The sequence below is a fragment of the Austrofundulus limnaeus genome, unplaced genomic scaffold (assembly GCF_001266775.1).
Source record: "Austrofundulus limnaeus strain Quisiro unplaced genomic scaffold, Austrofundulus_limnaeus-1.0 Scaffold323, whole genome shotgun sequence".
NCBI lineage: Eukaryota > Metazoa > Chordata > Actinopteri > Cyprinodontiformes > Rivulidae > Austrofundulus > Austrofundulus limnaeus.
The window spans coordinates 437,163-451,622 of NW_013952725.1; the positions used below are offsets into that span (position 1 = coordinate 437,163).

General features: G+C 40.8%; 1 protein-coding gene across 3 annotated transcripts in view; it reads right to left on the bottom strand.

Moving 5' to 3' along the window:
* LOC106527414 (collagen alpha-1(XVIII) chain) overlaps positions 1–14,460 on the bottom strand; it is a 79,223-nt gene that overhangs the window by 40,448 nt on the left and 24,315 nt on the right. For all 3 annotated transcript variants that reach the window (XM_014022290.1, XM_014022289.1, XM_014022288.1), the window contains exons 3-17: positions 13,454–13,534; positions 13,313–13,369; positions 12,782–12,833; positions 9,574–10,100; positions 6,238–6,315; positions 5,924–5,981; positions 2,957–3,090; positions 2,860–2,877; positions 2,153–2,350; positions 2,048–2,074; positions 1,915–1,977; positions 1,754–1,837; positions 1,629–1,679; positions 1,418–1,558; positions 1,137–1,190 (exon numbers count right to left, since the gene is read on the bottom strand). In XM_014022290.1, coding sequence (XP_013877744.1) covers positions 1,137–1,190; positions 1,418–1,558; positions 1,629–1,679; positions 1,754–1,837; positions 1,915–1,977; positions 2,048–2,074; positions 2,153–2,350; positions 2,860–2,877; positions 2,957–3,090; positions 5,924–5,981; positions 6,238–6,315; positions 9,574–10,100; positions 12,782–12,833; positions 13,313–13,369; positions 13,454–13,534 — 1,623 coding nt within the window. The remainder of the gene's footprint in view (positions 1–1,136; positions 1,191–1,417; positions 1,559–1,628; positions 1,680–1,753; positions 1,838–1,914; positions 1,978–2,047; positions 2,075–2,152; positions 2,351–2,859; positions 2,878–2,956; positions 3,091–5,923; positions 5,982–6,237; positions 6,316–9,573; positions 10,101–12,781; positions 12,834–13,312; positions 13,370–13,453; positions 13,535–14,460) is intronic.

A 14,460-nucleotide genomic window follows, 5' to 3' on the forward strand; every position in this document is an offset into this window, starting at 1 on the left:
ACACAAGGAGATGCTGTATGGGAGAGTGATGCAGAGGAAGCCTTTTCTCCGCCCACATCACAAACAGAGCTGCTTGAGGTTTGCTAAAGCACATTTGGACAAGCCAGCTTCATTTTGGAATAAGGTGCTGTGGACTGATGAAACTAAAACAGAGTTATTTGGGCAGAACAAGGTCCGTTATTCATGGAGGAAAAAGAACACAGCACTCCAAGAAAAACACCTGCTACCTACAGTAAAATGTGGTGGTGGCTCCATCATGCTGTGGGCTGTGTGGCCAGTACAGCAACTGGGAATCTTGTTAAAGTTGAGGGACGCATGGATTCCAACCAATATCAGCAGATTCTGGAGACCAGTGTCCAGGAATCAGTGACAAAGCTGAAGCTGCTGAAGCCGGGGCTGGATCTTCCAACAAGACAACCATCCTAAACACTGCTCAGAATCTACTAAGACATTCATGCAGAGGAACAAGTACAACGTTCTGGAACGGTCATCTCAGTCCCCAGACCTGAATATTATTGAAAATCTGTGGTGTCACTTAAAGAGAGCTGTCCATGCTCAGAAACCATCAAACCTGAATGGACTAGAGATGTTTTGTAAAGAAGAATGGTCTAAAATACCTTCAGCCACAATCCAGACTCTCATTAGAAGCTATAGGAAGTGTTTAGAGGCTGTTATTTCTGTGAAAGGAGAATCTACTAAATATTGAGTTAAGGTTTGTTTTATGGTGCCTAAATTTATGCACCTGCCTAATTTTGTTTTACCAATTATTGCACACTTTCTGTAAATCATATAAACTTCATTTCACTTCTCAAATATCACTGTGTTTGTCCCCTAAATGATAAATTTAACTGATATTTTTAATCCAAACAATCAATGATTTATAAAGGTAAATCAGGAAAATTAACAAAGGTGCCCAAACTTTTTTATATGACTGTATAAAGTGTGTGTGTGTGTGTGTGTGTGTGTGTGTGTGTGTGTGTGTGTGTGTGTGTGTGTGTGTGTGTGCGCGCATGTGTGTGAGGCTGAAATAAGAGATTTAAACTGAAGTGACTAATTCTTGTCTGATGTAAACACTGTGCACAGAGACACCTCACTGAAGTTTGAGACTGGATGTGAGTCAGACTCAGACTTTTTACCTTTTCTCCTCTGGGCCCAGGTGGACCAGGAAGACCAGGGGGACCAGGTAGGCCCTGGACAGGAGATACAAAATATTTAGAGGGTTTCACAACTCAGCAGTATCATGTCCCCAACATAATGAACATGCAGTATTTATGAAATATTTTTATAGTCTTTTATCAAAAGAATCCAGAGTAAAAGGCTCAAAAAATGAAGTGAATACATTTTATTAAATATTTCATCTCCCTGATTAAAAAACATCCAAAACAAAATTCCATCTTACAGAAAACACAATACTCACTGGGAGACCAGGGGCTCCATCTTGTCCTGGGGGACCAGAAGGCCCAAACGCTATTGGACCATCAGGTCCTAGTGCCACTGAAGTACCAGGTATTCCAGGAAGACCAGGAGGACCTGGGAGGCCCGGTGGACCACGTGGACCCTAGCCAGAAAAACCCACAAATATTAACCTGAATAACTCTTAAAAGCTTTGTTCATGATAAACAACATACCCGGATTTTTTCCAAATCTGGGAATCCTGATCCCTCCATGTCAACAAAAGTCTGAAAAAGAAGAAAGAATTTGGACTTTTAAAAACGTAGTCATTACAAAGTTAGCCCTTCGTGTGTGTACTTACGGAACGATCCCCAGTGCCAGTTCCAGGAGGTCCTGGTGGACCTGGAGGGCCTCTAGGACCAGGTTGACCGTCTCCAGCCTCACCCTGGAATAATTCAGAGACCCCAAATTATTTCAATAAATCAAGGCTTTTGTATGTTTATAGTAAACAATGTTTTGCACCTTTTGGCCTTTGGCACCAGGGGTTCCTGGACTTCCTGGAGCACCTTGTGGCCCAGCAGGACCCTGAAATCCAGAGCAAATTAAATCAATATATCCAGTAAAAACAGTGATGTTTAAAAACTAAGTCACTCACAGTTTTTCCATCTTCTCCTGGATCCCCCTGAAACAGACCAATCACTCAGTAACTCAAATCTTTCCAAATATACACCTTGAAACGTCTCAGCATCTCTGTACTTACAGGCTCTCCATCCTCCCCTGCAGCACCGTCCAACCCTGGCGATCCTGGTGGGCCAGGGGGCCCAGCCACCTTGTGCACAGCAGAACCATCTGGGAGTTGGAGCACCTCAGCTGCAGGTCCTGGTGGGCCAGGGGGGCCGGGGGGGCCCTGGGCACCACGTTCACCTTTTTTGCCGGGATATCCGAAGCCAGAATCACCCTGGTCAAAAAGACAAAAATATATATTTTAACTGCTCTGTTTTGGGAGGATGGGTTTATCACTCTGGAAAAAAATGGTAGAAAATGGTTTAACAGTGAGAAAAATGTGAGGATTTCAGCACTTTTTTTTGTTCATCACAGAAAATTTAGTAAATTCTGGAAACTGTTAAAATGTTGTATTAATAAATAAAAAAAACTGCTTACTGTTTAAATGAAAGCAGATTCAAACTGGGTGGACAGGAAAACAAGTCTGAACATTACCACCAGGTGGCACCACAGACACATTAAATTTGGATTTTCATTTACAGACTGATTTTGTTTTTATTTATTTGTACATTTGTGTCATTCAAGACTATTTAAATGTATTGTTCTCAATTAGAATGTTTTCTTTAAATATGTTTGTGGTGTGAAACAATTAAAACACACTTATTTAAATGCCTCAGGACACTCACTGGTTGCTCATCAATAAAGAAATAAAATCAACACAAATGCTGTTTGTAGTTGACATACCTTTGCTCCCTTTTCTCCCTGAAAAGAAAAAAGAATAAGGTTATTTTTAGGTTTATCTACATTTTTGATGCAAAAACTGAAATGAGAGATTTCTTACTCGCTGTCCTTGTTCTGCATGTTGTGAGGAGGAACTAGAACCCAAGTTGGTACCTGAATCTCCCTTTGGTCCTGCAGGACCTTGGTCACCCTTCTCACCTTTGTCACCTTTGTCACCCTTCTGACCTGTGGAGCCTGAAGGAGAATGTAATTCAGAAGCACCAACTGGGAATGGTGGTTTGTGACAGAAGCTCAAAAACACAAATTGTTTTAATGTAAAACACTGAATTACTTACTATAAACCTGATTATTTAAAAACAGAGTGAGGTGTTTCATTATAGAAAATAATCTGACATGACTACAAATCAACAAAAGACCTAAAGACATCCCATTTGTGTGAGACAGATCAGTTCAGCAGTGCAAGCCTCCGCCCACATCACAATACCACAACTAACCAATTCGTTCAAATGTGTTTTTCCATGTCCATCCATGACAGGATGTGTTGGTGAAACACCTTATTAAAAGGGATCCCCGATTAGCTGTAACATTAGACTACAGTTAAAATATATGTTTATCAAATAAAGACTGTAAAAATACTGTAGGCTGTTTGGTTCTGTAAATTATTTAAAATATATTTTAACACGGACGGGGCCATTTTATTTACATGCAAAGCATTCTGGGTAAATGATGACGTGGATAGGTCCTCGGTGCGAGGCTGCTAGTGAGCTATATCCACCCTGAAGGTTAATCTTGAACAATATCTGATGATCGACTCTTTTAAATGAAACCAGAGAGCGTTTTATAAAATCCAAACTTGACGTGAAAATGTGCCAGCTCTGACCCAGGCGTACGCTCATTTTGGAGATGGGAAACTGCGACAGATTGTGAAGTGAGGAATTAGAGCCACACTGTGTAATGATCACTGCTTCCTCCTCAGACCACCCTGATCCACAGACCCCTCCCGGACAAGAACAGCAGGACAGCAAAAGTCACGCTTTGGAGACACGCGCAGGGCGCATCCACCTCGCCAATGTGGATGTTAAAAAACTTCATGTTCAAAGTCCATATTTATCACGCATGCACGGTGTGTGTGTGTGTGTGTGTGTGCGTGCGCACGTGCGCGGGGCGGTTGGGGGGGGGTCTGCCACGGATAACAGAGCAGGCAGGAGGGGGAGAGGACGAGGGGAAGAGCAGTGAACTTATTTCTAATTTTATTTGCCTTATTTAATTTTATTTTTATTGTTTTTATCGTCCTGCAGGCTCTGGGAGGAAATCAATTTGAAGCTGAGTTTTTTTTATAAAAATCGTTAGATTACTTTAAAGCTAAATGAGGGAAAATCTGTGTCAATTACAGACAATCTGTTCACGTGAGCAGCTGTCAGTCAGCACCCGTCAACCTCCAGACACACGACGGAGCGTGTCTGAACCAATCACTTTTGTTGGCATTGATCAGCTGACTGATTTAAATACATCTTAACATTCATGAGGTACTTTACATTGACTGTTTATGGTTGAGTGTGGGCGTGTAGAGGGTAGAACCTGAGGCGGGACTTCGTCAGCTGTGATTTATAAAGGAAAGATGCGCAGAAACATGCGTACGCACCGTTTTATAAATCTGAATTTTTTTTGGCGTACGCCATTTCCGCCTTTTGGCCGTACGTTCACTTTTAGTATGGTTTCCACGTAATCCTTTATAAATCTGACCCCTGTACCTTACACCTTTAACAGAGACCTCTGGTCTCCACAATCCAATGTGCTAACATTTGGCATGATGTTGGTTTGCCTTTATGAGCTGTGGCCTATGAACTGAACAGCTGCTCTGACTTCCTGAAGCCTAGCTATCCAGCCTAAGCTTTCAGACCTAAAGTTGGGCGGTATTGGTCTTTTTCATACAGACATAAAGACTTTATAGAATATCGCGGTATAAGGTATTACAGGGGCTGGGCAGTAAAGGGGCAGAGCACGAGGGGGATGTTATGGTTTGATCTGAAATGTAAAACCCACTGATCTTTTATGGCCTAACAGAATGTCTTAAGGCTCTTTCAGAAGACACCTCATGTTACTGACGCATGTTCTGACCATCTTGGTCCATTCAGAAAATAAATAGAGGTAGAGAGGAGGGACAGAAACAACCCTGTCCTTTTTTTTTTTTTTTTTGAGACCAGTAAGCTCCTTGTCATAGAGGAGGAAATAAATACACACTATCATCACAGAGTCTGGATAAAAGTGTACAACCGTGCAATGCAGTGTACAATCGTGATAAAGAGTCCAAATATTTAGAAGGACGTACTTTAATCTGAGCAGCATATTAAGGACCTACCTAAGTCATTCTGCGACTCCTACTGCTCTCATCAGCAGCTTAAAGTCAGCAGAATCATGGATCAGTGGTTAGCACCGATGCCTCACAGCAAGAAAGTCCTGGCTTCAATCCCGTTTGGACCTGGGGTCTTTCTGTGCAGAGTTTGTATGTTCGCGTGGGTTTTCTCCACGTACTCCGGTTTCCCCCATGGACCAAAAACCTATACAATAGGTTGCCTTCAGGCCCAGGCCTCGCTTGCAAAATAAATATGTGATCTCAGTGGGATTTACCTGGTTAAATAAGTTAATAAAAATAAAAAATTGAGTGATTGCGATATGTCAGAGCTGAGTTTTTTTCCACGTCTTTTTTGATTCTGCACTGATTAATGTTCTCTGAAAGTGTGTTTGAGTGTAGTAAGAGAGCATCTCCATCTGTGACTTCTGAACTGCCAGAGGAAGCATCAACATCCATGTTCCCTCTGTTCAACCATTAAATAGTACCATCTTCTAAAAGAGCCAAATAATTTCTGGGGGAAGGCCCAATTAAAAAAGGAAGCTAGATTTCTCACTTTTACTAACAAACTGGACCACAGCAGCAAAGCTCAGCTCAGTTTCAAGTCTAGACAAGCAGCTTCATGTACAGATTTCTGCAGTGACACTACATGACTTCTCTGTTGGAGTAGGAGCTGCATGATAAGACACTTTTATGCATTCAATCATTTTATTTTACCTGTGATTCTGGCTTCTGATCGAGTTATATATTGCAGCTCAGGAGAATTAACAATTTCCTGAAAAACAAACAAAAAAATTACATGCACAAAAAAAAAATAATAATAATAAGTTCAGTAGTGCAACACTGAATGCCATTTAAAATTGTAAGCATGTTCCTGATTATACAAAATTTGAAAAGGCCTATATCTGAATTATCTACTTTTTATAACTGTCAGTAAGGTGTCAAAATAAAGTTACAAGAGGTGTAAGAGGCCAACAAAAACATATTTTCTACAGAGGAATATTTCCTGAATAATTTAAACTAACACTCACCACGGTGTAATCCTCATTGTCACAGATGCGTTTAAATCCCTGAGCATCTCCCACCAATTCAAACGCTGAGAATGTACCCTAAAATTACAGAGTGACCACTAGAATCAGAAACTCAAAGATCGACCTGGTTCTTATTCATAGAATTTGTTTTAATGCCTCACAATGGGATACAGCCACCTGCATATTCCTCAGAAGCATTTATCTCATTACGCCAATCCTGATTGGCTGGTGATAGCGACGCATGTGTCAACTACCCTTTAAGTAGCTCATGCCACGATGCAGCATTATTCAAAAACCTCTTCTCACTTCGAGGCACATATCTCTTGCAGACTAGCTTAACTGTCCACTGACTGGAAAAATAAACTTTACTGTCTACGTGTGCTAGCTGCGGTGGCTTCAGTCTTCATCATAGTCTGGAGCACATATCGCCTTGTGAGTGTTTCTGTATTCACACACCAGCTGATACAGTTTTCTGTTCCAGGCTATATATACCTGGTTAGTTTGTGAAAATTTGGATTAGCAAACCAGTGACCGAAATGGATTCCACTACTTTTCGTACCAGAGGAGGAAGAGACTCGGAGGTTTGTGTTTGCAGCTGTGGGAACCAAATTTCGAGCAAGGATCCACACCAGGTGTGCTCAACGTGCCTCGGGCTAGAACACGCCCACCTGGCAATTGATATCCCGGGCTCGTGCGCGAACTGCCCCAGGTTCACTATGTACCCGTTGACAAGCGGGCCGCGTCCTGGCAATGACGATGAGTGGGTGGAAAATGTGGATGCCGGACCAGGGGCTACAACCAACTGGGGCTCCCAACTGGATCCAGCCGTGGCGTCCTCACCGCTGAGTGTATTCTGGAGTTGGACTACGAGGAAGATAACGAGGTAATCTCAAAGCTCCTCGTGTCCGAAGATGATGATGACAACAATGATGAAGTCTTCATCCCACTTCATCCCAGACTAAACCCCATGCCTCATGATGCATGGAGAGTAATGGTCACAACAGAGTGCCTCACTACGCTGCACCCTTGGCTCCACCCAGATTTTCCAGTTCAAGGCCATGTTGTGTCACAGAAGGTGGTCACAACAGATGCAAGACTGTCAGGATAGGGCGGAATTTACGAGGGCTGATCTGTATGAGGTGTCTGGAGACAAAACCTCCAGCAGTCCCACATAAATTTTCTGGAGCTCTTAGTGGTGTTTCTCACGCTTAAGTGCTTCCTCCCGTTCCTGTGTGGCCATCACGTTCTTGTGAGGACAGACATGACTACAGTGGATTATATCAACCGCCAGGGGAGGGGGCTGCGCTCACTTCAGTTGCACACTCTGGCACACAAACTGATAATATGGAGCAGCATGCATATCCTGTCACTCAGGGTCACCCTTGTCGATGGAATCCTAAACCATGGTGCAGACACGATGTCCAAGGGCGCTCCATTGGACGGAGACTAGACTCTACACCCAACCATAGTTGAACGGTTCTGCTTTGGGCGGGTGACGGTAGACCTGTTTGCCTCCAGGAACAATGCTCAGTGTCCACTGTTCTTCTCCATACGCGATCATGATGTGACTTCTTGGAGTGGACACACTCAAACACGCCTGGCCCCACGTTCTTCTACACACATTTCCCACTTTGGTTCTGATAGGTCCAACTCTGTCTAGAGTGAGGCAGCACCTCCACACACTGATTCTGATCACTGCACCTTAGCCAGCGATGCATTGGCTGGTGGAGGTATATCAGCTCTTGAGTGGACAACCACGGCAGCTCCCACTATAGGAGGACATGTTGTCTCAGGTAGGGGGAACAGTTTTCCACCCACACCCAGGACTCTACGTGCCAATTTGGACAGGACTGACAGCTTCCGAAGAAGCAATCAGCTCCTCATAGCCTGGGCAAAACCTCAAAGGGGCAAGCCCATCATAAAACATTGGCTCTCCCACTGGATTGTGGGAGCAACTGCGCTGTCCTATATGAGCCAGGGCCTTCAGGTACCTGTGGGCCTATGTACCTACTCCAGCTGTAGCCTGGCTGTGTCCTGGGCCCTTTTAAAAGAAGTCTCTATCATATCAGTTGTTCCAAGTGTGGCCTCTACTGTTTTAAATTCTGGTTTTCACTGGAACAAGAAGAGCACCATTAAGTGCTGGGGGTCGATAGAGACATGCTGTCTGGCAATTCAGGAGTCTCCATATCCCATAGTGAGACATCAAAACAAATGCTATGAACGAGAACTTTATGTTACTTGTGTAGTAACCCCGGTTCTCAGAGTAGCATAAGTGTGATGTCTCACCAGTCATTTCTCGTTGTTGGGGCGAAGCAAAAAGAGGTGCTTTTATTGAATGATGCTGCTTAAAGGGTAGGTGACGCATGCGTCGCAGTCACCAGCTAATCAGAACTGGTGTAATGAGATAAATGCTTCTGAGGAATAGGAGGCATATTCCATTGTGAGACGTCTAGTAATCAAGTACTCTAAAGTTTTTAGATACTGGGTGCCATCCTTTCACTGAATTATAGTAATAATTTATCCTGTCTAGCCCTCCTGTTGATTTTCTTTTTTCGTTCAAGTCTTACTTGAACTTTTGGACCTTTAGATTCAGCAAAATGTCAAACAGGATGGGTTAATTTTTTACTTTTATGCACCTGAATGTCACTTTAACCAGAGGAAGAATAGTTGGACATTGTGACAGAAATAACGGCGACTAATCAACAAATCAATTAAATGAAAAAATAATCGATAGATTAATAGACTATCAAGCATAATTGTTAGTTGCAGCCCTAAAATTCTCTAAACCGGAGGTCTTCAAGCCTGTTCCGTGTGACCCACTGTCTTGCATCTTTTAGATGATGCCCTGCTACAACACACCTGCCTACAATAAATGAGTGATTGACAGGTTTCTGCTAAACTGAGTAAGTAATTTAATTATTTGAATCATGTGTATTACAGCAGAGAAACAGTTAAAACAAGCAGGACAGTGGGTCATGAGGGTCAGGGTTGAAGACATCGGCTCTAAACAAAGAAAGGCTATAAATGGAGAGATTTCTGGCTTCATTTTAGTCAGAAAATAAAATGAATCAAACCATTTCTGCTACCTTTTAGGTGTGACTGGTTGTTACTTTTTTAAAAGCCAAATTAGGGCACATAAGCCCCTTATTTTATGCAGTCACTTCCTTGTCAAAAATTAAAGCCATTGAGTCAGAACTTAATTGTTTACATCTTACAATAAAACAAGATGTGTGAATTTGGATTAAAAGAAACTGCTTGAAATTAAAACTAATATGAATGTTTTAGACACACAGTGCATTGTCTTAACATAATGAATTTTGGTTACTTATACATTACCTCAAATTTGTCCGGGTCAGCATGCCCTGCCTGACCCAAAAATAGCTTGGCCTTCTCGTCGAGAATCACTGGATTAAGCGAATGCCCAAGCTTCACCACCTGTGGATCCTCAGAACAGTCCGTGTACAAAGTCACCTGATCCTCAGCCACAATCAGCCCTAAAATATAAAACCTGTACGCCCTGCTCGGTATGTCAAAGCTAGCTGCTTCATTGGAAGCCTCGGATCCGGGTTCAGTGTAGAAGAACTGCACCTTTCGTCTACCAGAGTGCACTGCACCGAGTTTTAAACCGATGTGCATGAGCTTCTCTGACTTATCTGTAATGGAGAAGAGGACGGCGGCAGCTGACGGGTCGATCAGAAAGCGGGAAAAAATGGTGAAATTGCCGTAGAAAGGATTGGGGACGTATGTCAGAGCCTTGTGGACCACATTTGATGCAGAGGTGAATTCGTAGGAAGAAGCATCAGAGATCTTGATTCGTTGAGAAAGAGGGTCTACCACCAGCTGGGACAAAGTGACTTTTCTATCTGCAAGACAGGCAATCAAAATTAGAGTAATTTAATTGTAAATTTAAAATAGACGTATTTAAAAACAGGAAATAAAATATCTTAGATGTAGGACACTGAAGGGGAAAATGCCCCCTGCCCCAATAATAAAAATGATCTGGTCCAAAACTATTCAACCTGAAGTGCACACAACAGCAAATTCCATCATGTCTTTATTTATTTTAGAAAATTCCTCTAAAATATTAAAGTGAGTTAAATATACAACTCCTAATCCAGAATCTTGTAGAACCTCCTTTAACTGCAACAACTCTAAGTAGTGGTTTTCTGTAGAGCTTCAATAGTCTCTCACATGGCAGTGGAGGAAATTCCGGCCCACTCTTCTTTCCACCAGAACTTCAGTCGTTTGCAGACCATTTCTGCTCAGCTCTGTGAAGGTCCCATTGTTTCAACCGGGGTCAGGTTCTGGACTTAAGACTTTACCATTGTAGCACCTTGATTCTTTTCTTTTTGAGAAATTCTGTTGTAGATTAGCTGCTGTGTGCTGTTTGGAAAGACTGATCCAGTTTGGATAAAGCTTCAGATGTTGGACAGATGTTCTCACATTTGACTGGAGAACCCTTTGGTCTACGGAGGAGCTCATGTTTGATTCAATGATTGCAAGCAGTCCAAACTAATCAACCCTCCACCACCCATGCTTAACAGTAGATACAGTGCGAGTTTTTTTGTTTTCTCCAAACACACTGCTGTGCATTATGGGTAAACATCTTTACTTTGGTCTTGTTTTGTATTATGGTTGCTTCCGATGAAAATTTCCAAACCCAAGTTGCACTGCCATGTTCTTAGAGAGAAGATGCTTTCTGCTGCATGCCTTCTACAACCCCACTGCCAATGAAGTTGGGTCGTTGTGTAAAACATAAATAAAAACCGAATATGATTTGCAAATACTTTTCAACATGGAACCTGTTCACCTGTGGAATGGTAAATGGACAGAACTTAAATAGAGCTTTATCAAGCCCTCATTCACACACTGATGGTGGTAAGCTACACTGTAGCCACAGCTGTCTTAGGGCACACTGACAGAGGTGAGGCTGCCACACACGAGAGTCACCAAACCCTCTGATCACCATCAGTGGAACAGGGATAGCACCAGGAACGCTCATAACAGCACTCTTCAACTTCCCCAGTCTTTTGTTGCCTGTCTCAGCTTTTTTGAATGTGTTGCAGGCATGAAGTTCAAAATAAATAAATATTAGCAAAAAATAATAATAATAATAATAACAAAGTTTATCTGTTTGAACAGTAAATATCTTGACTTTGTAGTGTATTCAATTGAATAAAGGTTGAAAAGGATTTGCAAATCATTGTACTCTGTTTCTATTTATGTTTTATAAAACCCTCCCAACTTCTCTGGAATTGTGTGGCATGGAGGCTCAGTTTCCTCCTGGCCTGGAGACCATTCTGAGTAGAGTTTGCATGTTCTCTCCATGCATGTGTGGGTTTTCTCCTGGTACTCCGGCTTCCTCCCACACACCAAAAACATGACTGTTAGGCTAATTGTTAACTCTAAACTGTCCCTAGGTGAGCTTGAGAGAGTGAATTGTTGTTTGTCTCCATGTGGCCCTGTGATGGACTTGTCCCACTGCCACAGATGATGATCAATTAATCAATACATTTAATCAGTAGCTCCTGGCTGATCATCCTGTGGAAGCAGCAAGGTTGAAAACACAGATTTTCTGTTTGTTTTTGTTTAATAAATAATGACAATGGAATTTGTTGTGCGTTTTTCTTCATTTGAGGTTTGATTAGAACAATTTAAAAACATGACAAAGACCAGATCATTTTTATTGTCCTGAGAGGGAAAATCCTGGAACTGAAAGAAGGTGGAGTTTTTGTTTTTCTTTCTATGGCTGTAAAGATAGGGTCGAGCAAATTTCCTTTTTCTTTTCTTTTTTTTTTTTTTTTTTTTGGTAGAGGAGCATAAATAAACTAACTTTTAATGTGTTTACTTTTTTTGGAAATTTTTATTAGATGTTAGGATGCAAGTTTTAAATTAGATAAAACAGAAATAAGGGCAACTGCTACAAACTTAATTGTTAAATGTCATCTTCTGAGGAACATTTCCTAAACCAATTTTTAAAATAAATTTAAAAAGGGACATATCATACAAAATCCACTTTTTTAGCCATTAAATATATTTTGTGTACTTGAAGTCTCTAGGAGGCATAAAAGTTGAATTTAGTTTCTCCTGGTGCTTTAAAAATATATTTATATTCTGTCTGAGTCATATTTTTGACGTTTTCTGAACTATTATGTCAAATTATTTGAAACGGAACATCTAAACGAGATCTTACTAACTACAGGGTTCTGGATCAAACTCTGGCTCAAACATGTAAGGCTGGATGAGCAGGTCTTCTGTTGCTGATATACTTTCATTAATTTGTAAATAAAATGTTTCTGTGCCGCTATATAGTTGTAACCCCCTCTCACAAACTGGAATACTTGTGGCAGCATTTATCTGAAAGACGTGAACTTCTCTTACTATCCACCAGGGGGAGTTTAAGATCTCTCACTTTCAAGTCCAGACAGATCACTGCACAGATTCACTACAAAAGTAGCATGTTATCTAAACTTGCATTTTTACTTTTCCATTCTATGGTCACAGCATTCAACACCTTGCTGCAAATTCTTTTTTTCTTTCTTACCTTTTGAGGGAATCACGAGTGGCTTTGGAAATGGATGTGGTAGGGGAGTTGTCTGAGGAGAAAAAAATTTAAACCCTATTAGTTGTAAATAAATAAATAAATAAATAAATAAATAAATAAATAAATAAATAAATAAATAAATAAATAAATAAATAAATAAATAAAGAAAAGAGTGCTCTGTAGTGCCAAATGTTGGTATATATGCAGCAGGCACAACCGGTCCATAAGGGCAGGTGGGGTGCTGCCCCATGTAAAATAATTAATTCGCCCCACAGAGTAGTTCCTCTTAATAAACAATGTAAATGCAAATGTTCTGAGACATTTAGGAGGCTCCTCGGTCCGTGCTGGATTTGATGTTCTCAAACTTTGTTAACTAATTTTGGGCCAGGACATACTTTCCACACACTACATATCCAATTTATTTCCACCATCACAATGTAAAACACCCCTTTTTTTAGATGTTAGCATCAAGTTTGAACGGACTTGGAGAGTTCAAGCAGAAACTTGGGGAAATTAGATTCTCACACAGACCTGCACAGTGTTTTCCTCCAGCTTCCTGTTGGTTTCACCACTGCCTTCACCAGAAGCCTGAACATGAACACAAAGAAAAATGTGTCGCACAAACACATTCAAACACTTCGGTTTAAATCACTCAAGAAAGACGGTCCTCACGTCACTTGGGTCGTCGCCCTCGTCACAGAAGCGCTCAACTGCTCGGGGGTCTCCCACCAACTTCAGCTTTGCAAACAAACCCTTAAACACAGAGACAACCAGGCATGAGATCAAGAGCAGAAACTTCACTAATGTTTAGTTTTTAGATCCTTTAATAGAAACTGGAAACCTGTTTTAAGCCAGATAATCACACAAAAACATCTGCTCGTTCAGGACACAGTTTTTATTCTTTTACTTTAAAATCCTTGGAAGGAGTGACTCCTCTTTTTCATTTTCCGTTTGAAAAATTCAACTTGTGTGTTAAACCCATAAAATCCATGTTTATAAAATTATTACAATTTTCTTAAAGACACTGTTAGATTCACCAAATTTAGCATTTCTTTGAAATATTATAGGTGTTATAACATATTTAAGTAAACAAATAATAAAAGTAATGAATAATAAAAGTCATTTTCTGAATTTAAATTTAATCTGTCAGATTCACACAAAAAAGAATCATAAAACAATTTACATTTTTTAAAAGTCAGAGTAAATTTTTGAAAATATAAAAATGAAATTAAATGTGCATTTTAAACCATTTTAGGTGTCCAAGTATTGATCCTGTAAACCCAGAAGATGGACAGCCTTTATATTTTGAACAAAAACAAGAAGAAATGCAAAACAAGTGTTCTTTAGAGAATAAGTTATTTGATGATTAAGTTTTAAACAAAGACTGCTTGATCTGTTAGCACTCAAAATTAAGTAAACGGCCGCAAAAAATGCAGTTCAGAGTTCGCCGCCTCAGTCATTCATAGATTTTTCCTTAGAACCTGTCTAATAATTGGTTGAGGAAACCCGAACTATTTTGCAGAAACTGCAAATTTCCTCAAAAGCTTTTCCATGTTATTTTTCCCCCCATGGCAATATATAATTTTTCACCATGTATAGCTGTGCAGTTATCTTTACTACATGCCTTCATTGTACAGCTAACTCATCATCACCAGTGTGGTCTGTGCCCACCACTACCT